Below are 25,860 nucleotides of genomic sequence, written 5' to 3'. Positions count from 1 at the left end.
GTAAACCCAAAATAAAAAACTCTGTATATTATTATTTTTAGTTTTGAGCCTTACCTATTTATATCATCTATTAAAATTGTAACTACAGAATTAAAAAGGATAATCTTTCAAAGTAACCTTAAAAAATTAGGATTATTAAAAGATGAAATGTACCATTTTGTTTAATAATCTGTATTGCAACTCCTCCCTCGACCAATGATTAGTATGTTAATTATAACATGAATGGGTGATATGAACTTTTTTTAATAGCTGCTGATTGGTTGACTTGATGAACCTGGTTTTCCTCAGAGGTTGGGGTGGGAATTGTCTGGGATATATATTACTACCACTTAAAAAAAAATTAAAGCCACAACTGGCTAATTGTCTTTTTTAAGTATAGTACCTCATTTCCTCTTACGTCTTTTTCTTGAGAATAATTTAGTTTGCATTTGCTAACCATGTTTTTAAAGTAGTCCTTAATTATATCACTAATTCATTATAAGCATCTGTGGTTTAAAAATAGTTTTAAAAATACTGCCAATTCTTTATTGTGCCGTGTGTGTTATTCAGGCTTATTTATTTATTTATTTATTTTGTTGATAGTAATTATAGGACTTGAGAGTTGATGGGAAATGTAGAGAGAATTGGTACAAACTTTAAAATTGATTTTCTTCTAGAATTTTTTCTTTACATTTTTGAATATTGATTCACTGAGGTGAAACAAAAGGAAACTCTTTAAGACTAATATCGCTTAGATTTGGGAAAGAGTTTTTTTTATGAACTCTTGTGTCATACAATATGTATAAGGCAAACTTTCAGGCTTTATTTATTTAAAGATAAACTACTAAGTAAGTATCTGTGTCTGTTGAATACAGTGTTAGCATTAGTAGCTTAAATGATCACTTAACAAACTTTCTCAGATCTTGCCTCATTGGTAAAGTTATTTATTTTTAAATGTTTTTATTTAACTTTAGACTTCTGGAAAAGTTGAAAACATTAAACAAAACATCCCCAGGTACTCTTTCCTCAGATTACCTGGATGCTAACATTTTACTACAATAAATTTATCTTTATTTAAAGGTTCTATATTTACTGATATTCATACTTTGGGTCTGAGTTTAGATGGGGCCATAGGAAATTCAAGATTTGTGAATTTTTTTATTTGCTAGTATTGTGTTCAAATAGTCCTTTATGCCCCAGATATTCCTGTTTGCTTCACTAGTTTTGCTTGTGGGATTTTTCAAAAATGCATTTTGATTAATAGAGGTAAAATTAATCCTCTTGACATAATGTATTTTATATTTTTTGTTACGGGCCTCCCATGTTTAGTGCTGGTATGCCAGTGGTCTTATGCCACTTAAGAGTGTGTCTTGTTATAACTCATCTGCTTTATGGGATAGAGCTTAAGAGCTCAGGTTCTGGAATGACATGGCTTGAGTTTGACTCTTGACTTCAGTTTCCAATGGCTCTGTATCCTGGGCGAGTTATTTAGCCTTTATTAGCCTTACCTTCTACATCTTTCATATGTGCAGAATAGTAGTGGTAACTATTTCATGGGATTTTGTGTATGTGTGAGGATTCAGTCAGGTAAATACTAAATATGCGATATGGTATCTCCTGTTAATATAAGAACATTGGATAAAATTTGAATATCCAATGGCCCTAAGATATGTATCCTTTCTCTTATTTGTGTTGTTCTGTGACTTCTCTGTTGTCTGTTGAACTCTAAATTTACAAATATTCATTTAAGTCTTTGATTAATTTTGGGAAGCTTTTCTTTAATTTCTTCCAAATAATATATTTACTATAAGAATTTGGTAGTTTAGATGATTGCATTGTGTGTTTGATCCTTAAGTAATTAAAATTTGGGAATATTTATTTCTTCAGTTTTTACATAGGTTAATTTTTCTTCAATCTGTATGATGAGTTATAACTTGGTTGTAAAATTGTATTTTTTTGAGTGTACATATGGTTAACTCTGAATAGCTAGCTATACATGAGCTTTATAACCACTCATTTAATAGTAGCTTATTAAATATCTGTATAAAGATGTGCTACACTCTATAATAAAAAAAAAAGCACAAATTATAAAAAAGAAACAAACAGAAATTCTGGAGTTGAAAAGTACAATAATTGAAATGAAAAAAAAATTACTAGTGGGTCTCAATAGCACATTCAAACAGGAAGAAGAAAGTAAGTGATTTGAAAATAGATCAATTGAGATTATCCAGTCTGAGGAACAGGAAAAAAAAAAAAAAGAATGAAGAGAGTTTAAGAGGCCCATGATACATTTGATGAAAAACAATCTATACATTCAAGGAGCTCAGCAAACTCAAAGTAGGAAATACTGAAAGAGATCCACAACAAGACATTTTATAATCAAACTGGAAAGACAATCTTGAAAGCATCACGTGAGGAAAACATCACATAAAAGGGCTTCTCAATTAGATTAACAGCTTATTTCTCATCAGAAACTATGGAGGCCAAAAGGCAGTAGGATGATATATTCAAAATGCTGCAAGAAAAAGGCTTTATCATTCAGGATTTTGTATTCTGCAAAAACTTTTCTTCAAGAATAATGAAGGAGAAATGAAGGTATTTCCAAATAAATAAAACCTGAGAGAATTCCTAGAAACACAAATCATCAAAACTGACTCATGAAGAAGTAGAAAATCTGAATAGACCTATAACAAGTAAAGAGATTGAACCAATAATCTAAAAAAACTTTGCAGTAAAGAAGAACCCAGGACCAGATGGTTTCACTGGTGAATTCTACCAAATATTTAAAGAACACTAATTCTTCTCAAACTCTTCCAAAAAAATAGAAGAGGAAGGAACAATTCTTAACTCATTTTATTAGGCTGGTGTTACTCTGATACCAAAGCCAGACAAAGACAACATAAGAAAACTACAGACCAATATTCTGTATTAATATAGATGTAAAAATCCTCATAAAACACTAAAAACTGGAATTCAGCTGCATTGTACACCGTAACCAAGTGAGATTTATCCCAAGAATGCAAGAACAGTTCAACATCATCACAATCAATGTGATGCACCATACTCCTAATAGAATGAAGGAAAGAAACCACATGATCAACTCAGTTGATGCAGAAATGGCATGTGATGAAATTTAATACTCTTATGTTAAAAACATTCAAATAAGGAATAGGAAGAAACTTCCTTTCTCATCTACGAAATGACAAGTATGAAACACTAACAAGTAACACCATACATAGCAGTAAAAGAATGCATGCTTTCTCCCTAAGATCAGTAAAAAACCAAGGGTGTCCATTTTCACCAACTCATTCAGTATTGCACTGGATGTTCTATCCAGGGCAATTAGGCAAGGCAAACAATTAAAAGACAAAGACATCCAGATTGGAAAGGAAGTAAGATTATCTCTGTTCACAAGATGACATGAGCCTTATGTATAGAAAACTAAAGTATCCACACTATATCTCATAAACAGGTTTGTCAGATTAACTGGATGTAAGATCAATACACAAAAAATCAGTTGTATTTGTATATACTTGGAATAAATAATCTAAAAATTAAAAAAATTAAGAAAAGTTTCATGTACAATATCAAAGCCAATATAATACTTAGGAATAAATTTAACCAAGGAAGTATAAGACTTTTACACTGAAAACTACAAAACTTTGAAATATAAGAAAGAAGAACTAAATAAATGGAAAGACTTTTTGACTTCAGGTTTAATATAATCTCTATAAAAATTCCAGTGGCCTTTTTTATTGCAGAAATGGGAAATCTAATCCAAAAATTGATATGGAAGTGCATGGTGCCCCAAATAGCCAAAATATTCTTTAAAACAAAGGACAGAGTTGGAAGACTCACACTTCCTAATTTCAAAACATATGAAAATGCAAAGTAATCAGAGCAGTGTGCTACTAATATAAGTATAGACCAATAGATCAACAGAGTAGAATTGAGAGTCCAGAAAAAAACTCATTGATTTTTGTTCAGTTGATTTTCAACAAATGTCCAAGACCATTCAATGAAAAAATAATTGCCTTTTTCACATATCATGGTGGGACAACTGGATATCCACATTAAAAGAATGAATTTGGACTTCAATTGTATACGATATGTAGAACTTAACTCAAAATAGATCATATACCTACAGTTATAAAACTTTTAGAAATAAACATAGGTATAAATTTTTGTGACTGGATTGGGCCATGATTTCTTAGATATGTCACCAAAAGCATGGGCAACAAAAGAAAAATTCTATTTCATCGTTAAAATTTATGTACATCAAAGGACACGTTGAGAAAGTAAAAAGATAACCCACAGAATGGGAAAAAAATATTTGCAAATCACATATGTGGTAAAGGTCTACTATCCAGAATATATAAACAACTATCATGATTTAACAATAAAAAGATAAACAACCCAATTAAAAAAGACAAAGTACTTGAGTAGATATTTTTCCAAGGAAGATATACAGTTGGCCAATAAGCATAGGAAAAGATTCTGATCGTTATTAGTCCTCATGGAAATGTAAATCAAAACCACAGTTAGATACCATATCACACTCACTGTGATGGTATTAAAAAAAAATAACGTAACAAGTATTGGTGAGGATTTGGAGAAATTGGAACCCTCATACATTGCTGATGGGAATAAAGAATGGTGCAGCCACTGAGAAAAACGCATTGGCAGTTCCTCAAAAGTTAAACATAGACCCAAGAATTCTAGGTATATACTCAAGAGAAATGAAAACATACATTCATGTAAAAACTTGTACATGAATATTCATAACAGCATTACTCATAATCATAATAGTCAAAAAGTAGAAACAATACCAGTGCTCATCAACTGTTGAATAGATAAGCGAAATGTATATCTGTACAATGGAAATATTATTCAGCCTCAAAAAGGAATGAAATTCTGACACGTGCTGCAACATGAATGAATCTTGAAAACATTAGGCTAAGTGAAATAAGCCAGGTCACATATTGTATGATTTCATTTATATGAAATATGCAAAATAGGCAAATTCATAGTCATAGAAAGCAGATGAGTGTTGTCAGTAGTTAGGGGAAGAGAGGGATGGGGAATCACTGCTTAATAGGTATGGAGTTTCTCCTTGGGTGATGAAAATGTTCTGGAATGAGATACTAGTGGTAATTTGATTGCACAGCCATATTGTGAAAAATGCTAAAAACCACTGAATTGCACATTTTAAAATACAGAGGGTACCAAAAAATATGTATACACATTTTAAGAAAGGAAAACTATTAAAATTATAATAATCTATACTGATAACAAAAGACGTATACAAGTCATGTTTGACGTCTGCTATTACAAGAGGTGCTGAAAGTGGTTACCATCAGCATCCAGACAGACACTTCTGATTACGGCAAACAGCTGCCTGAGCAACGTTGACCAAAGTGTCCACTTGTATACATTATTTTGGGTACCCCCGGTAGTTAAAATGGTGACTTTCATATTATGTGAAGGGGTGCCAGCTATGCCTGCTTCCTAAGATTTAGCTTTCTGGTTCATTTGCTCAGTCTGCTGCCTCACTGCTGGTTTAGGGAGTTCTTGGTACCCACCTCTTATTCAACATTCCTAAGAAGAGCCCCGTGGTTCTCAATCTGCGTGTCCCTTTGATTGCACTTGGGAACCTGTGGGTGTTTTAACGTGGACTGTGATGAGCGCATGAGGAGTCCCAAAGCCCACGGTGTTTGGGATATGCGACAAGCCTCTGATCCCCTGCAGTACCAACTACAGACTCCTGTAGTTTTCCCTGAAGGTTGGAGGTGATGAACGGGAGATGAATTCAGAGTGCCCCCTTATTCCACACCAGCAGTCCTTTGTAGACTATTTTCTTGGGAGTTTTTCTGTGAGGAGAAAAAAGTTTACTAGTCAATTAAGAATAGAAAATACTGCATACAAGAGAAATTCTATAGTAAAGAACTCACCTCCTTTTTCTAATGTTTCCACACTTAATGTTAACTTAGTAATATAGTAATAGATGTTTTTATTAACTTTTATTAAGAAGGATTAGTGGCTATTTCAAGATACGTGCAACAACTTAACAGGCGATGTGAAAATGCAGGATTTCTATTGGTAATAAACTCACATAAAGTGTGGTTTGTTTTTTGCTTTTATAATCTAAGAAAAACTGAATTTCAGATAGAGGATAATGCAAATAGAAGTGTAATTGCCCTCCTTCCGAGCTCACAGACCCCTCTGCATTTTGTGCCGTGGACCCCAAGTTAAGAACCCCCCAGTTAGAACAAAACCTACAAGAAAAGTCAAACTGGTCCTGACACCATGGACCATCTTGTTTTCCTGCCTTAGAATTGGTGGAATACAGGTCAGATGTGGGACTGGGAACCATCTCTGCCCTTGTCTGCCCTTGGCGGGGTTCTTGGACCTTCTTTCTCTGTTACCCAGCCTTGCTCCTCAGTAACTTTCCTGCTTTAGGCTGTCTTTGCTGATGGCTACTCAGAGCTCACTTTAGGTGTAAAGTAGCTTTGTTGCAATTGTCCTTCCAGGAAGCTCTTTCAAATGCCCAAGTTCACCTGTTTCCCCGAAAGCTTTTCTCTGCCTCTCCTGCTGCTGAGTGTACTCAGAGTCCTGCCTTAGCTGCCTCTGGGCTTAGCTGATGAGTTTTTGCTCCTTTTATCTGAAACAAAAGCTCCCAGGTGGCCTCTGAGCTTTGCTCTTTCTGGAATGGCATCGTTAAATTCTGTTGCTGGATGCACTGGTTGCAGTTTAACTTTTAACTGTTAAAAAGATATGATCCCTTAGCCCAGTGGTGTCCAACTGGTGTCCAACTTTTATTTTATCTTGTGTCATGAAATGCAAAAACAGGTGAAAATGGAGGGCTACAAGAATTGAAGATATCCTGAAGGATTATGTAGAAGTACTTTTTAATACTGGGGGAGAGGTTTCTAATTATTTTTGGCTTTTAGAAAGTAGTACTATGAAAAAACCCTAATTTTTTTCATTAAAAAACCCTAATTTTTTTACTATCTAGGGAAACTATCATTAGGCCTTTTAGTAGCTCACATGGGTTCTCTCCCAGGTAAACTGAATAAGGTAACAAATTTTGCCAACATGTTCAATGTAAGAACAGGATAGCTTGATGTTATGACGTTGGTGCAAAAGTAATTGCAGTTTAAGAGGTTAAAAACAGTTGCAAAAACTGCAATTTCTTTTGCACCAACCTAATCATTTATTTTACGTTTTTGCCTTTTAGATAAACTTGCCAGAGATGTAAAGGATAAGGGCTCCAACTAGGAGCAGAAAAAGAAGGGGGAAGTTAAAAATAAATTATCTTGCTTTCAAAATTCAAAATTTTTCAGACTTGCTTCAGATGTTTACTTAAATGCTCTAATAATGCCCTGAAAATCTCCATCCTTGAATTGGAAGGTCAGCAAACTAGAGATAATTCAGGGACTGCTTTTGGGAATATCTATCTCTGTGGATCCATTCAGCAGTCTTATTAATTTGTTCCTTTTATACGTTGGCTGAGAATAATTGAAATGTAAAAGTTTACCTTATAAATATGTTGCAGTTTTGGTACTTTTATGCCCCACACTAAAGTATTGTTATTTATCAGTTTACCTGATTATTTCCCTTTTCACCCATTCCTCTGGTCCGGAGCCATTGGAGCTTCTCTAGGTGTGGAGCTCTTGGTATTTGCCTGTGGGATTGACAGGTTGAAGTTGGGGGCTTTCATGGCCTGTATTAATGGATCTGGTTCTTAGAAACTAAGTTGCTTGCTAATAAAATTACCCTCTTCATTTCTGTTTATAGTAGGGAGGCCTTGGCATTTGTCCAACAGTTAATGAGAAATCATGGTACAATTATGTTTTATTTTTTCCCTCGGTTCTTTCTGTGTTTGATATAATGGTGAAAATTAAAGAACCTTGAGTGGAAAATGCATCAATAAAATAAAAGCATATTGCAATTATATTCTGACCTTGATTTGTACTCTATAACTATGTATTTTTCGTGGGATTAATTAAATTCTAAGATGTACCCATTCCTTTCGGTGTTCGCTACACGATGTTTGCTGGTGGAGTAATTGCATGCTACTTTGCCCTCAGATGAAGTGATGCTTTCATAACTTCTAAAGAAGACAGAATTGTCTGAGGTTTTTATCTTTTAAATTAAATTTTCTTATTGTTCATACTGATAAAAATCCGGCTGCACTCCATCTATCAGGATAAATTAGTGTGTTGTCTATAGAAACTAGCTTTTCTGTTTAAGTGAATAACAGATAAATACAATTTATATGCGATTAATCTGTTGAATGGCAAGCTGCAGCGTAGTCATATTATGGTGATAGTACCCTACTCCTGGTGGGCTTATTTTTACTTCTATCAGGAATGACTTAAGTGTATGTTAAAGTGATAGTCTCGTTATAGTAGTACTGGTTATCCCTCAAAGTAGTCATTAATTATGTGCTTAAAATCAGAAAAGGACCATAAAAACTAGAAAATAAAGATCAATTAATACTTTAATAATTTAAAGTGGTACCTAAAGATAAAAAATTTGAATTGAAAATAAATGTAGTGATCTCATCCTGATGGTCATAAAAATATTAGCATTTATTCAAATACCTACTTATAAAGGAGGTTGTCTGTATATAATTGATACCATCTAGCCCTGACTTACAAGGATCATCTTTAAAAAAAAATTTTTTTTGTATGTTTACCCTTTGTAGTAGAATTCTGTTAACAGAAGGAAAATCTTTTTTAGTTGGTTGTGCTGGGAAAATGATGTTACTGAAAACATTCTTATTGGTACTGTATGTTCACTCATTGGCTTGAATTACTCAGTTCTTTAGAACAATGTTTTTTCTGATTTAAAAATACTTGTGCACTAAAAAAAATTTGAGCACAGAAAAGAAAATTAAAATTTATTAGTAATCTCATCCTAAAACATAACCTCTATTAATATTTTTATATCTTCCCCTTTTCAATGTATTCTTGTATATTTCTGCATATGTACCATACCAAGCATAGTATTTTGTAACCTTTTACTTTTTTTATATGAAGTAAATAATGAAAATAATTTCATGCCATTAAATATTATTGTTTTATACCAAGTCTTCTTACAATGTGATCTCTGAAACTCCTGAACAGTACATAAAACTGTGTATTTGTGTGGCTATATGCATTTTTTCCTGGGAAAAGAATATCTATGCTTTTCATCAGATTCTCAGTCGGGTTTGTGATAGTTAAGAACAAACTTTATTTTCAGTGACTACTTGATAATATTTTATAATTCATTAAATATTCCCATGCTTTTAGACATTTAGTAGTGTATTAGCAGTATAATGTGAACTGACCAAAAATATTTTATCCTAGTAATGCAAGGATCATATTTTATTCAGAATTTATTCATCTATGTTCTTAAATGAAACTGGCCCATAGTTTCCATTTTGGGTATTTTTTCAATCAGGTATTGCTAGTGTTACTCTAGATTCATAAAATAAACTGGAGTATTCTGTATAATTTTCTGTAGTCTAGCATACTTTAACATAAGAATGATATATTTTTTAAAGTTAAATTAGGCCCTCAATTTGTTTTCATTATATTTTGGTTTTTAAACTCTGGTTTTTAAATGCCTTAGTGATAGTTAAAATTTTACATTTCTGATTTCTTCTAAAGATACTGCTCTTTTTAGAGTCCCCTCTCTTTTCTTGATTTAGTTTTGGTTATTTACGTTTTTCTAGGAAACCATTAATTTTGTATTGCTATATAAATGCTAAAAATACTTTTAAAATTCTTTAATCCATTTTGTATCTCTGGACACACCATTCTAGTCAGGGTTGTGTGCTGTTCACTTATTGGTGATTTGGAATTTATGTAAGATCCACCAAAAAGGCACTTTAGGTATGTTATGATTTAAATAGATTTTAAAGTCCGACTGGGGAACCTGCTGCCACATGTAACATAGCCAGTGCTGAGCCTCAATCTATCCAGCTTCTGGCCAAAAATACTACCAGGTACTGAGTTTGCGGTCCAAATGCTATTACTCCCTAAACGGAATTAGGGCTTCTTGGAAAATTGGCTGATTCTGGGGGAGAAATGAACAAGATGAGCATAGAGTACCTTCCAGACCAGAAGCAAGGAAGACCACTCGGGTGAAGTCTGAAGGACTGGAGCTAGCTTACAGATGCTCCCGTCATCCCAGAACGGGAAACTTGGAGCACCAATAAGGATAATAACTAACGGATTAAAACACCAGATACATTTAGTTCCATGTTCATGATGATAAAACAAAAAAACTAACGTCACAGTTGGAGGATGGTAATAAAGACATTATCAAATACCTCCTCTGGATCTCTTGATATAGTCACTTTTCCCTCCTTTTACTCTTGATGTAATTAATTATAATGATAGTTTTTAATGAGGCATATTAGCTTAGAGGAAAGAATGGTATATTAAGAAAAGGTGCTGACTTGGCTGATAAAGAGGAAATGCTGTCCAAAGGGAAACACAGACCCTCCTATATCATACTATGTCCAAGATAATTCCAAAGGGATGAAAGATCTAAGTAATAAAAATGACACAGTAGGAATACTAAAAGAAGATTATGAAGAATATTTCTATGATCTAGGAATGGGAAGATCTTAATCTAGGAAACTCCAAAGCCGTACAGGAAGACATTTACAACTACGTGACACAAAAATAGAACAAAATATTAACATGGGACATACTATGAACAGTGGCAAATGAATAACTTAGAAATATTAAGTTTATAATACTTAATGATTCGCAAATGGTAACTATCCCTAATATAGCAGAATATATTGATAAGAAAAAGACAAAATCCATAGAAAGGCAGGTCAAGGATATGAAAAGATAATTCACTGAAGAAAAGCAAATGGCAGTCAGCATTACAAAAAGAAGCCCAACTTCTTTTGTGGTCAGTAGAATAGTAGTACAGGCAACCATGATTTCATCTCACTGATTGGCAAAACCTAAAATGAGCAAGGATGCAGAATACGGAGCATCCTGCTGGTAGTAGGATCAATGAGCTATTTGGAAAGGAAATCTGGCATTGTCTATAAAAATGAAAAAAAAATTACTTTGATTCAGCAGTTCTGCTATCAGAAATTGAGTTTATATAGAAATAAAAGAACAAGTTTGTTAGGACAGAAGACTGAAAAATGAGAATGGCCTCCTTGGAATAACAGGTGATCTAGAAAAAATAGCAATTTAGTTTTCTCCTTACCACCATGTGTGCTTGCTGATGTCAACGATCAGGATGGTTTGTGGGGACAACAAAGGGGAGAAGCACATTAAACAAGGGAGAAGCATCTGAGCACAGGTGGTTTTCGGGGACAGCCAACAAGAGAAGGTCACTTCTTTGGTGCCACTTGGTAGACTGGTGCTAGTCATTCCTACATCATGGTCTACATGTAGCCAACAGTCCGTAAGCAGAGTACGTTAGTTTCGGCACCTCTGTGTTTAGACTTGGGGGCTCTGCAAGAGAGAACCTACAGAGGGCAGGCATACTCATAGAAGGAGACACAGCTAAATAGATGGAAGAAATGCATTTGGAAAAACTCTACAAAGGAGGCATGAATTGAATATTCAAATAGCTCAAGAAGTCGGTATGTTTTTACTAAGGTCCAAAATGGATTAGGTAGCCCTCACACTTAGATCTCCAGTGTTACATAAAGATTATAATTGATATTCATAATGAAGATCATAAGTCTTCAAGAAACAGCTTCACTTATTTTCATTGTACTTTGGTTTTAAAAGCCTGGGAAACATGTAATTACATTTAGAGAGATCTGTCCAAAATACTTTTTAAAACAAGCTTTATTGTATAAATGTTAAGTGTCCCTGTATCTGGAGAACTTTGCTTTATAGAATAATTTATTCTTTGATGTTGCTGTTGCCTAATATTTTGCCATAAATATTACTTTTTAATGTTTCAATGCCTCTTTGTTTTCAGTTTTTTGTAGCATCAGATCCAACAGTTAAAACAGATCGACTGTGGCATGACAAGTATACTTTAAGGAAATCGATGATTCCTTCATTTATTACGATGGATCAATCTAAGAAGGTAGAGATTAGAAGAGATTTTTGTGGTTTTGACTTTTTAATGCTATATCTGCCTGGATCATGTGACAAAACTAATCCTCTTCATTGCATTTTAGGATTCACATTCTAGAGGTGAAGTTTATATTCATTGAATACATCAACATATTAAGGTGTTTGTTAAGAACATCTTTTCAATTCCTAGAATTTACTTCATGCTATCCCACATGTTCTTGTTGTTTAGTTTTTAATCAATAGTAAATTTGTTGCTTTTGAATAATTGTAGTAGTTGGATGATTTATCATTTTAACTTTATATAAAGGTTAACTATAGGATATTTTCCTTTTTTAGGTCCTTTTGATAGGAAAATCAATAAATTTCCTGCACCAGGTTTGTCACGACCAGACGCCCACTACAAAGATGATAGCTGTGACCAAGTCTGCAGAATCACCCCAAGATGGTAGGATGGCAGTGCTGACTATGGTGGTGGTGGTGGTGGTGGTGGTGGTGGTGGTGGTGATGGTGGTATATGAGTTCAGACAATTAAGTTCACGAACTCATCCTAGAAAAAGTGCCATATGCCCCATTGCTGAATATCACTATGGTCACCTTTGAAGTACTCCCCTTGGGAAGCTATGCACTGATGCCCGTGCCTAGTCCACCCTTCAAAGCAATTTTGGAAATCTTTCTAGAATGGCCATCAGAGCTGTTGTATTACCGTCGATGTCCTGAATGTCATCAAAATGTCTTCCTTTCAATATTTCCTTTATCTTCGGGTAAAGAAAGAAATCATTGGGGGTCAGGTCAGGTGAGTAGGGAGGGTGTTCCAGTACAGTTACTTGTTTACTGGCTGAAAACTCCCTCACTGACAGTGCCATGTGAGCTGGTGCATTGTCGTGATGCAAGAGCCATGAATTGGTGGCAAAAGGTTCAGGTCATTTTCATCTAACTTTTCACGCAGTGTTTTCAGCACTTCCAAATAGTAAACTTGGTTAACTGTGTGTGCAGTTCGTACAAATTCATAATGAATAATCTCTCTGATATCAAAAAAGGTCAACCACATCGTTGCAACAAGTTTACAAACTTGTCAGACCTCATATATTGCTTGAAGTAATTTTCATTCAACAGGACTGACACGTTATTATATACTTTAATACACAATATGATAATATATAAAATATCTATTACTATGTTAATTTTGAGTTCCCTTTTTTATAGAGTTAGACAATAAGTTTTGGAATAGGTATAGCTATTTTATTGTATTACTTTTTTTCATGATATAGTGACAGTATGCCAAAATAAAAAAATAAAGGAAAACATGTTACTAATGATAGCCATACTTTGGAACTTAAAGGCTCGTTCAGAAATCAAGGATTTACAAGTGTTTATTGTATTCAAAACGCTGCATAAATTTTTGCCTGCATTAAATGATTTATGGTTTTTCCTCATTCACTGCTATCTTCTCTTCTATTTTTTCCATTTGCTGCCTGCCCTAACCTCAATAATTTCATGGTATTTTGTATGTGGCTGACTTACATGTATAATTTTCCGGTATTGGCCGTATTTGCTATTTATATTGTCCTCTTGCTTCATTCAAGTTTACTTTACATAGGACATTGTGGTAGCTGTAGGGGAGATAATCTGAATTCACCATAGCTATGCCTTTCATGAGTTTATAATCTAGGTGTGGAGATAAGATGTACAGTAACAAAATAAAAAAAGTGATAAATGAAATGAGATGTACAGATAAAGTGCTTTAAGTATATAATATAACATTGTTATCTGTAGGCACTATGCTGTATAGTACATCACCAGAACTTGTATAACCAAAACTTTGTACCCTTTGACCTATACCTCCCCTTTTCCTCATTCCCCTGGGCCCTGTAACCACCATTCTACCGTCTGCATCTATGAGTTTAACTATTTTAGATTTCACATATAAGTGATACCATACAGTATGTCTTTTTGTGCCTGGCTTATTTCGCTTAGCCTAATGTCCTCCAGATCCAATCATATTGTCACAAATGGCAGAATTGCCTTCTTTTTTAAGGCTAAATAATATTCCATTGTGTGTATATATACCACATTTTCTTTACTCATTCTTCTGTCGATGTAAACATTTAAATTGTTTACATATCTTGGCTGTTGTGAATAAGGCTACAGTGAATATGGGAGTGCAGATATCTCTGAGATCCTGATTTCAATTCCTTTGGATAAATATTCCAGGAGTGGGATTGCTGCGTCAATAAAGTAGTTCTGTTTAATTGTTTGAGGAACCTCCACACTATTCCATAGTGGCTGAACCTATTTACATGTCCACCAACAGTGTATGAGGGTTCCCTTTTCTCCACATCCTCACCAATACTTGTTATTTCTTGCCTTTTTGATAACAGCCATTCTGACAGGTATGAAATGATACCCGAATGTGGTTTGATTTGCATTTTCCTGGATAATTAGTGATGTTGAACATCAATTCTTGTACCTGTTAGCCCAATTTGATTTTCAATATCTGATAGGACTCACTAGAGGAGATTTCCAGAATGTATTGGAAATGCTGTACTGAAAATCCATATGAGGTCAGGGCAGACTTGTAGAGATTTGGGAAGCGCCTGTATCACCATGCAGGTTCAGCAGAGGCTCCATGGCATAGTGGTAACTCCAGCTGTGGAGTTACCTCTCATCTGCATCCCCGTCCCACTTACCTCCACAAGTGCATTTCACACAATTTGCATATACATTTTAGGGATCCACAGACCCCAGGTTAGTTCCTAGAATGGAGAGATATGTGATTCAAGTACAGAATTTTGGGAAACAATCTGTTTGAGAGGTAGAAGAAGCAAGAAGAGCCAGGAAAAGAGTTGTATTGACAGATTTTGACCATTCCTTAGTGCTAGAGAGAAGATGACCAACCTGAGAGGCCAAATAGTGTATCCCTGTGCTTGCTGTGGAGACATGTAGGCACGGATTGAGCTGGTGAGGTGAAACAACATTGTAAAGCAACCAGTAACTGCCTAGCGTGCAGGAGGCCTCCATCGAGATGGCTGCTGCTGTTAATTTACTGCCACAACCTTTTCTCAATTACAGCACCTACTGCTGTGCCTGTCTCCCTCTCCACTGCTGCAGTCTGCAGAATAAGGTTTATTTTTGCTATTAAGCTTATAGTACAGTTGGGAAGATAAAAGATGGAAACGCTGAAGAACTGCTAATAATTAAAAAAGCAATGGAAGAAGTAAAATTTGCATTTTTTATGTGTGAAAATTTTTGAAGATTTAAAAGTGTGACTAAAGAATAAGGAGCAAATTTTTACAAAGAGCAGCATAAGATATGCCTAAGTCATCAAGGAATAAGAGTGTATGAGGAAGCTCTGAACCGTATGTCTTCTGATAGGCCACTTTGGGCTGAAACATGGCTAATTTTAAAACGTTTCTTTGGAATGAAAATTCTTAATGACTCAAACAATGGAATAGTAAAAACATTTCTGGGGGGAAAATATTTATCTTTTTAAAACTATATAGATCAACAGAAATATACGCTCTCTCCCCTTAAAATGTGATCACAGCACAGCTCACTAGTAGTGTCCTGATGTTACTGCATCATCAGACTTCCCCTTCTACAGGAAACGGTGCATTTTCCTCACTATGGACACCCTGGTTTTCCCATGTTAATGTGTAATTGGAATAACGGCAATACTAAAATAGGTTTTTCTTAATGGGACAGTTCTGAAGAACAAATGAAAAAACATCTTAAAAAGTCTTCTGATATTTTCAAATTGGTAACTGAGGTAGCGGAGACTTAAATTGGACTCTAAAGACCTTGTCGCTTGCTTAACCTTGAATAAGTATTTTACCTTTTCTCAATCTTAGATTGTTTTTTGACATTGAGATTATTTTTTAGTTTAAGTGTTATGGTTGTGAAATAAAATCAAGTATTTAGATAAATTTGATGAACCGTTTTGTGCTGTACAGATGTAAATTAGCATTAAAAAGCTCTATTAATCTCCACATGCTATTTCTTCTCAATATGAAGCTATGGAAATACTTTTTTTTTTTTTTTTTTTTTTATGTTACTGCTTAGAGTTAGGCTTCTTTGTTAGTGACAGTCTGCTCTTATTACCTGTGCCCTAGAAAATCTCCAAATCTTTCCCTAGAGATGACTCTCCGATGCTGTACTATGGCTGCGTGATAACCATACCTAACGTTTACACTGAGTTTCACAATTCACAGAGCTCATTGCATGTGCTGTTTGGGTTTATTCCTGAAACTAGTTTTGGAAATATTCTGTAGGCATGTGCAGGCAATGCAACACTGACCCGCCCTACCAGTGTTTTAGTGAGATTTTGAGTTAGTTTTATTATAGAAGGTGATTTGACCTTAAATCCATGAAATGATGAACAGTGTGGTTAGGGGTCCCTCCCGTAGGTCACAGTGCAGATGTCTGCTGTAAATCCAGCCAGATGTCCTTGTTTTTGGTTTCATGGGATAAAGACCCCTGTTTGCCTTCCTGACCAAGCATGTGACCTGTTTGGGCTGTCACCGATGCCATTTGCAGGCATTGGCGATGACTCATGCCTGTGCACCTTTAATTTGTCCTTTGTTAATAGACAAATTATATATGTATATGTACTTTTCTCTTTTGTTCTTTACAGCTGCAGATTTATTCACAGATTTGGAAAATGCATTTCAGGGAAAAATTGACGCGGCTTATTTTGAGACCAGCAAATATCTGTTGGACGTTCTCAATAAAAAGTACAGCTTGCTAGACCACATGCAGGCCATGAGGCGGTACTTGCTGCTCGGTCAGGGAGACTTCATAAGGCACTTAATGGATTTGCTCAAGTAAGAAAATGTTCTGTTTGTTACAAGTACACAATAGCTTTCAACATGATAAAGGGTCTTACAATTTTTGTTTAATAAATGGCATTAGAGGAAAATTTGTCAGAATTCTTATAGAACATATTGGTAAGATAAAATTGGAAAAGATAAAATTGTCATTGTCATGTTAAAGTCCCTTTATTTCTGCTTGTTCATAGGAGAAGCTTGTGCACTTTACAAACACTGGCACTGACAGTCTAGTGTATGAGGAGCACACAGCATAATCACAATTAGCTTTAGTTTGAAAGTAGTCAGAAAAATAAAAACGATGATTTTAAAACTGAAACTTTCAGTTTACGTGGTTTCTTATTTAAAAAAAAGCCTCACAAAACAACTACTATTCTTTTTGTCTTGTTCTGTGTCCTTCCCCTCCATCAGTAAGTAGAGATGCAGACAGCTCCTGGCTTCAACAGTAGACATTTAGACCCCTGGGATCCAATCCAGGGTTGTGTTCTTAACGCGGTCAGCTCTTGGTCATAGAAATGTTAGCTTCCTTTTAGATGTTAGTATCCTTTCAGGAATGTTTGCTGATAATGCAGTTGTTTTTAGTCCTTAGAATCATCCACAGATCTGATTGTTTTGATTTAATGAAGACCGGTCCTCCCATTGGACCTGTGTAGGAAATTACAGTAGTTCATGCTACTATAGGCTAGTCGTAAGTTGTACAACTTTATTTGTTAACATGTATGGTACATTTAAGTATTTTCATCTTAAGCTGAATCAAAATTAATTTTTGTGAGATTTTAAGGCAATGTTTTACTTCCCTAAATACTTTGTGAAATCCTATTTACAGTTAATTTTGTGAAACTTTTGTTGCCATGTAGTATTGGTTCCATTTGTCTTTTTAGTTTTTATAATTTGAACTCTTTTTATTATTTTAAGTTTTTACACAGCTTATTAAGAATTCAAGTAACATTTTCTTTTATTTTTAAAATATCTATTAAGACCAGAACTTGTTCGTCCAGCTACAACTTTGTATCAACACAACTTGACTGGAATTCTTGAAACTGCTGTCAGAGCCACCAATGCCCAGTTTGACAGTCCTGAGATCCTCAAAAGACTGGATGTGAGGCTGCTGGAGGTACTGCAACTGTGGGATATATACAATCTGCACAAAGCAGTGAGCTCTCACTGAGGCCAGCGCATTCTCGCTTAATGTTTTCCATGTTGTTTAAGGCACACCTAGTCTGGTCTGGTAGGTAACAGTCATTACTGAAAGACTGGACAACCTGAGCTCCCGTCCCTACCCTGTCGCCTGTTGTGGTGTGATCTTGACAAATCACTGCACCTTTAAACCACACTAGGTATCACTTCTCACCTTACAAAGGGGGCTCCTCACAGGGCTGTTGGCAGAGAACGTGCAACACTTGTCACAGCGCTTGGTGGCACATGTGGAAGCCTAGTAAATCCTAGTTCCTGTTAACAGTAATGTTGATAGGAGGCACTGAGATGATATATAATATAATAGTAATAATAACAATAATAATTATAAAAAATAGGTGTTTTTGGTGTCAGTTTGATAGACGACTTTTAGGGGAATGAGTATCATAAACAGTAGAGTTTGTTTGCTTAGTTATGATGAAAGGCCATTAGCAGAACCTAGTGGGGTTTTAAAAATGTTGACTTAAAGACTTCAGACATTTAAGGCAGCTGGTTTTTGTCGTAAAGAAATGGTGATGAATTTTAAACACATTTTACAACATTCATTAAAAAATACTTTTAGACTGCCTGCTATGTGCCTGCGTGGTCTAAATGCTGAGGATCCAGATGACAAAAAGATGCAATTCTCTGTTTTCATGTAGCTAACACTCAAAACTATTGAGCAGTTTTTAAAAATTTTACTGCCTTTCTTTGAGAATTTGACAAGTTCTTTAGCAATAAGCTTAACAAGGGTGGAAAGTCCTTCAGCTGTTTGTGTTTGCTCTTAGGTGTCTCCAGGTGACACCGGGTGGGACGTCTTCAGCCTGGATTACCATGTCGACGGACCCATTGCAACTGTAAGATCATTCTGGGTACTTTTTATAATAGTCATAGCTATTTACTTTGCTAAACATTTTGTTGTTTTAGAATTGGCTTTCTTCTCTAAGAGCTTCTAATTAAAGTGATCACTTGACGTCTGGGATATACCTATTGATTGAATACTTAAGCCAAAATTGTGTGCATGTTTTTAAATAATCATTAATGAATACTGAAATGCTCTATTTTAAGAATTCTTAAAAATTTCGTTTGTTCTATCATAGGTTTCAGCAAGTTTTTGATCAATGGATTATTCATATTGTTCCATTATTCTTGGACTCTAGCGACTAATTTAGGATAACTTGAAAGGAGCTATGAAATGTATTTTAGGGGAGTTGTATTTTTCTTACTCAGATAAAATTTGATATTTAGTATTCATTTCAACTGATGAGAAATAGCTTCAGTTTTATTCATAGTGCCTTTACCATGCTTAAAGAAAGGTACTACCATGTTTCTCCGAAAATAAGACCTAGCTGGACAATCAGCTCTAATGCTTTGGAGCAAAAATTAATATAAGACCCGGTGTTATGTTATGTTGTTATGTTATACCTGATCTTATATTATATAAGACCCAGTTATATAGTATAGTAAAATAAGACCAGGTCTTATATTAATTTTTTGTTCCAAAAGATGCATTAGAGCTGATTGTCCGGCTAGGTCTTATTTTCAGGGAAACACGGTATTTAACAGTTACCAGATCATAAAAGATTGACAGCAGAGTTATCTTTTTTTGTGTCTACAATTAAAATGCCCTTTCTTAAGTGCTCATTTTTTTCTTAATTCTTCAGACTTGCATAAATTCTCCTAAGATCCCTCTTTGAACTTATTTCAATCATTTTTATATCTAAAATATTGAGGAAGAAGATGCATTTCTTTTAATTATTGGGGAAAATAGTCTGTTAAGAAGTAATATCATTTGGGTCTAAAATTTCTCCTCAGTGGTTCTTGTAGAGTTTGACTCCATTATTGTTCCTGCTTCTCTAAGTATTAATATAAATCACATCCCCAGCTAGAACACTTTCATCAAAACCTTAGTCTCCATCTTTTCACTTTCAGGTCAATTGATTTACTATTGATGGTTCAGTGTCATGTCTACTGTGAAATGGTAGCTCCTGGTACAGTTCTTTTTACGCATAAATTATTAATGGATCAAAGCTACCATATTTTAAATGAATAATTGCTCTCTAATTTTTGGTCATATTTAAATTAGTTTTTTCACCTTTGACTTATATCCTAAGCACTTTTAAATAATTATAGTGTATAAAACAAGATATTTTAACAAATTGTTTAAATTAGAAATTTCCATATGATCTACCTTGTTAATATTGTATACATTATATATATTTTTTTCATAGTGTAAAAGATACTATAGTGAAAGCAATTGCACTGATTACTTCACAAAATGTTAAGTGCTTTGAGTAATAGATAAACTGAATGTAGTTTGTATATACAACTACTTAATTATTTCATAATATTGCAGAGCTTACTAGGAATATCAAAGTTATGCATTGTGTACCTTATGTATAAAAAATTGATTATACAGTGTTGTATTTTTAAATTTTTAGATTTTAAAAAGCTCTAGTAGAAAGACTTAAATATCAAATAAATGATATTTTAAAAACAAATTTAGGATATATTCCCATCTATGGACAATATGTGTCAGTCTGTATACCTACTCCAGTAGGTTGATGGTGCAAGCTTGGGGGCTGAATTGGGAAGGAGAAAAGGGCCTTGAGCAAAGTCTGCCAGGGACAACACATGGGAAATGATCTCTTGCATGGCTGGTATTTGCTGTTCTAGTCTTAGGATTAGTTTATGTCCTAGATTAGTATACTTACAGCCATATTGTTGTACAACTGCAGGAATTCAGACTAATATTACAAATTGAAATAATTTTTAATTATCAGAGATTACATTTTATGCAGTTGTATGCAGAAGTCACTAGAAAGATAAAAAAGAGCACTAATACACTGCATACACTTTTAGAGTCAAATTTTGGGAGAAAATGGATTTTCTGCTCTTTCCCTCTTAAATTTAATTTACCATATTATCTGTATTTCCTTTTTATTCTCATTAATTGAGATTGTCATTTTTGTACAGAATTTAATTATAATGGGTACATATCTTATAACTAATATAACAATTTTAGCTTCTTACTCTGTGAAGAAGGATATGGAAAGATTATATCTTTAATCTCCCCCTTTTTGACAGTGGGCAGGATAAAATCCATTAATTTCTGTCCTTCATCTCCAGGGTGTTAGATGAGGTGTCAGAAGCTTATTTATTTAATTTTACCTGAAGTTTATAATGGACAATGAACCAAAAGACCATCTACATAGCAAAACTAAAATGTGGAGGATGTCATTCCCTGTATAAATGCAGTGGAACATGAGTGTCATCCTCTTAAACAGTTTCTAGACAATTGTGATGAAACTGAATTTTTATAAATCAGGTCATGTTAAATGTGCTCTGGGAGCTTGGTACTTAAAGGACTCCTATAAGATATCATTTGTATAGCAAAGAATCCTTTGATTTATTTGTAAAATTATTTAATTTGGTCACTCTTCATTTCTATATTTGCAAGAATGTTAATAGTGTAGGCAGCACAGTAAAATAGATAATCTCCAAACACTCAGTTGATTTTGGATCTCTTCAAAGTGGCTCCTCACCACTCCTATGCAGACATGTAGTCATCAGTATTGAACACCTACCAGATACCGGCACACAAAGGCTTACAGAATAATAAACAGATAGCCCTTGTAACAGGTGAGAGGTGCCAAGAATGTATGAAATCAGAAGACAAGTTAAAGCATTCTACAACTAAGTGCTACAATTGTAAGGGTCAAGCAGTGTCCTAAGTGTGTGAAGAGGGAAAGTGGTGAGACCAGGGAGAGGTGTAGCCTTTGTCCTTGAGGGATTAGTGGGATTTGGGCAGAAAAGAAGGATGGACTAGGGCGTAGAGCACTACAAGAATGTAATGTGAGTCAAAGCCCAAGGGTGTGAATGGACAAGACTAGCCTCAAGGGCAAGAAGAAGCAAGCTCTGCAGGAGCAGACCGTGTGCTCCACAATGCCCAGTCTAGACGTGCTGCTTCGTGTGCAGGCCCTGCTTGGACTGACTGTTTTCAGTAACACATGTAAATGGATTCTCTGCTGGAGGCATCTAGAAAGGGATGAAAGTGTACCCACCTCTGTGCTGCATACACATATGTGTAAGAAAAGAGTTTGGCTGAAGTCTGCAGAAAACCCTGTTATCTGTATGCATGGGACATACTTATACTAGAAAATTATTTGTGGTTTATCTGACATTCAAATTTAACTGGGTATCCTGTGTTCTCATTTGCTAAATCTGGCCACTGTAGGAGGGAGGTGGGCATAGAAAGCCAGCCTCACTCAATCCCTACCCACAGGGTCCCCTGGACATGAAACTGTTGGCCATTTGTAGTGAAATGGCCTTCAAAAGCTCTAAGTACATGTGTTAAAATAACCAGAAGGCCTCATTTCAGACAGGAGATTCTTACAGACCCTCCTTTGGAGTTGTAGTGAGGAGTCCACGTTTTAGACTAGGATTAGGCTAGGTTTGAAAATTCCAGTACAGCATTTAATAGCTGTGTTACCTTAGGCCTCTGTTTCCCCATCTGTAAAATTGGCATAAAAATATCTATCTTCTATTATTATGGTTTGCTTGACATGCTACTTAGCAGTTAAATAATCAGTGCAGTTGATATGTAGTGATACTTTCCTAAAATGTGTCATATTAGTTACTTACATACTACTTAGTATCTATTAGAGTTGATTGTGTGTTCTCTGGCTTTTTGTTCAAAAAGGTAAAAAAAGATTGAGACCTATACTGTGAGAATCCTTGTGTCACAGAATACTATCAGCCTGTCTTTTGCTGTTCTTTTCAGGTGTTTACTCGAGAATGTATGAGCCACTACCTAAGAGTATTTAACTTCCTCTGGAGGGCTAAACGGATGGAGTACATCCTTACTGACATTCGAAAGGGACATATGTGCAATGCGAAGCTCCTGAGAAATATGCCAGGTAATCCCCCATCAGAAGGCAGGGGGAGATGCGTGTCCCAGCCTGGCCTATGCTTACCAGCAGCTTAGCGAAAAATAAAAAGTGTGCTTAAAAGTAATTGAACTGAAAAGAGATTCATCATTGGGCTTTTGGATTGGGCTTTTGTGATAAGGTGCATTTGTAATATTGCTTATCTCCAGTGCACATCAGAAAAAAAATTGAGTCAAGTTAGATATTTTTAGACCATGAGGTTTCTTTTAGAATTACATTTGTTTTTCACTCTAGTGTTCATATGTGTACTTTAAAAAAAATAACTTTTTAAAGAAAGAAAACTGTTTAATAAATCACTGGCTCATTTAACATTCACTTAGTGTTTTAATTAAAGTCTGTTTGGGAATTGCTTTAATGATTTGTTTTGGTTCGTAAACCAGGACATGGAAATATTTTATAATATTATTTTACAATTAAAAGCTATACTAAAAATTCTTGTGTCAGTCAGTTTATTTTAATGTTATAAATATTGAATGACTGCCAATTAGGAATAATTTTGAAATCTTTATATTGATATTGAGTTTGGTCAAAACCTTTGAGAAATACTTCAAATATGTCTCTAAAGGAGAATTAAACTGTTATACTCTTAATCCTTTGATTGGTGAAAATAATTCCTTTAAAAAAGGAGCAGTTGTTTGAAGAAAGGCACATGTGGGCCTTATTTGTTTCCTGGGTCAAGCCTGGTCCTTGAGCAGCTCCCAAAGTTCCAAAATAATGGCACCCCAGCAAGCTGGGGGGCCTGGAGGGTACCTTCCCCGTGTGTTGACATACGGAATCAGCAGTATTTACTAAGCATCCATGTTTTCTCTATTCCCTGCTGGTCTTTTCCAACGGATCGTGATACTCTTATGCTCCTGGCCTACCTTCCTTGGACTCATTTTATAGAAAATTAATCATAGGGATCCCCTGAAATAACTGAGAAGGGAGGAGGACATTTTCTTTTAAATACTGTAATGGTTGTAGACAGTAAATACTGCCTTCAACATCCACTTTCTAGTAAATGTGGGTTGACTAGCATGTGGGTATCTTTTGAAAGGAGGTGGGAAGAGGAATCAGAGGACCTGGCATTTTCTTCCGGGTCTGCATCTGTCACTCTTTCCCATGATTTCATGAGCCTCTGGTGGTGTTTCACAGGATTACTCACTTATTACACTGGGTGTGCACTTGTACGTTATTCAGTTTACCTGCAGTTGCTCCTCTGCATTCTTCTTAATACTGTTGAGTAGAGTAGTTCTTAGCTGTCACTTCTCTGTTTCAGCATCTTATTGTCTGATTTAGATCAATTCAGTGTGATGCAAATAGTTCGTCATTGTATCACTTTTTTCCTTTCAAAATAAGAATCTGTGATATGTTTAGCCCTGGGAAATCTGAGCTCTAAACAATTTTAAATATTAGCTGATTGTGATACATTTTTCTGGTTTGGGTGTCAGCTTAGCAATGTCTATATGAATTTGCTTTTCTCTTGTATTTAATAATCAGCAATGATTTTTTGTTTTCTACCTGAAGATAACAAATACATTTGTTTGATCAATTTTCTATATATGGAAAAAATATTACTTTAGTTTTTATAAAATTAATAATTTTAACATAACTTGATCCTATTATGTAGAGTTTAGTTTTGGTTTCTTTGGCTGATCCTTTTTCTTTGTCATTAAAACTTCCTCTGAAATATTTTTAATAGTATAATATTGCCTCATGTGTACATATCATTTTATCTTTTCTCTTTGGTTGTAGTCTTTTTATTGTTGTTTTTACTAATATAGATAATATCATAAGTTTTTTGTAAATGAATATTTCTTTAGAATAGATAAGTTGGAAATGGACTTGTTGGGTTAACAGGTATGAAGTTTAGTTTTACTTTGTATTTACTAATACTTAGTATTTATATTTTAATTTTGTACATATTATTTGTTTACTTTTCAGGAAAGTTATACCAATTTAATTTACATCCACATAAGCACAGCTCTCACTGCTTAAAAGTTGTCTGCATTGCTGTATTTTTTTTTTTTTTTTTTTGGCTAACATTGGATATTACATTCAAACAAATTGTCAATTTGGTAGGTGAAAATGGAAGTTCATTGTAATTTTTTTAATGCTTTTAAAATTATTGGTCAGTGTAAAAACTCCTTCTTTTTCTCCTGCTCCTTCTCCTTTTCCTTCTTCTCCTTCTCCCTCTCTCCTACTCTCTCTCTCTCTCTCTCTCTCTCCTTCTCTCTGCCATTTGTGTTTCTTCAAGAAAAAAATTTTTTTGTGCTTGTTTTTATTGGGGTGTAATGTTCTTACCTTTAGTTTATAAGGAAGTGTTTTAAAGTTATTAGTGGCCATGTAACTTAATGCACAGAAATCAAACAACAGGTAGTTAGTCTTGTTAATGTGGCAGATTTAGAAATGTCCCACCAACCATTTATCTGAGGCAAAAATATAAAAAGTTTCTATAAAGTGCTCCTGTAAACAACCTTTGGAGTTCTACACATATGCACAGTGTGTATAGATGGTTTGGTCATATGTATGGTATCAGTAATTATCACTCTATGACTCATTTTAGTAATATTCATCAAGATAAATGGGTTGGAGTAAATAATTACACTTGAAAATGATTTGCTTAGCATAAGAGTTGTGATAATGGTCTGCAAGTTGTGTGGGGTGGGGTCTCAGGGAATCACCAGTGCAAGGTGAACAGTGTTGGCCAGGTTAATGAAGACTCAGATATGCTGGCTGCCTGAGTCTGCATGTTGGAAGGGGGAGGGCTCAACAGTGAAATGTGTTCTGTAAGCGCTTCTGTCTGGGAGAAAGCTGCCCCTTCAGCCCTTGCCCTAAAGCCAGACAACTTAGTTCCTCCCCATATGACCCTGGTGCCTTTTGAGCTGCCGCCCCAGC

At 34.9% G+C, this 25,860-nt stretch overlaps 1 protein-coding gene across 1 annotated transcript in view; it reads left to right on the top strand.

Annotated features, from left to right (window-relative positions):
- The window catches only part of TUBGCP3 (tubulin gamma complex component 3), an 85,799-nt gene that overhangs the window by 35,394 nt on the left and 24,545 nt on the right, over nucleotides 1–25,860 (top strand). Inside the window, exons 12-17 of the mRNA XM_019746596.2 lie at nucleotides 11,938–12,048; nucleotides 12,375–12,483; nucleotides 16,669–16,858; nucleotides 17,840–17,975; nucleotides 18,823–18,891; nucleotides 22,818–22,953. Coding sequence (XP_019602155.2) covers nucleotides 11,938–12,048; nucleotides 12,375–12,483; nucleotides 16,669–16,858; nucleotides 17,840–17,975; nucleotides 18,823–18,891; nucleotides 22,818–22,953 — 751 coding nt within the window. The remainder of the gene's footprint in view (nucleotides 1–11,937; nucleotides 12,049–12,374; nucleotides 12,484–16,668; nucleotides 16,859–17,839; nucleotides 17,976–18,822; nucleotides 18,892–22,817; nucleotides 22,954–25,860) is intronic.

Source organism: Rhinolophus sinicus, linkage group LG04, assembly GCF_036562045.2.
Source record: "Rhinolophus sinicus isolate RSC01 linkage group LG04, ASM3656204v1, whole genome shotgun sequence".
NCBI lineage: Eukaryota > Metazoa > Chordata > Mammalia > Chiroptera > Rhinolophidae > Rhinolophus > Rhinolophus sinicus.
This window is presented reverse-complemented; position numbering and strand designations above follow the sequence as displayed.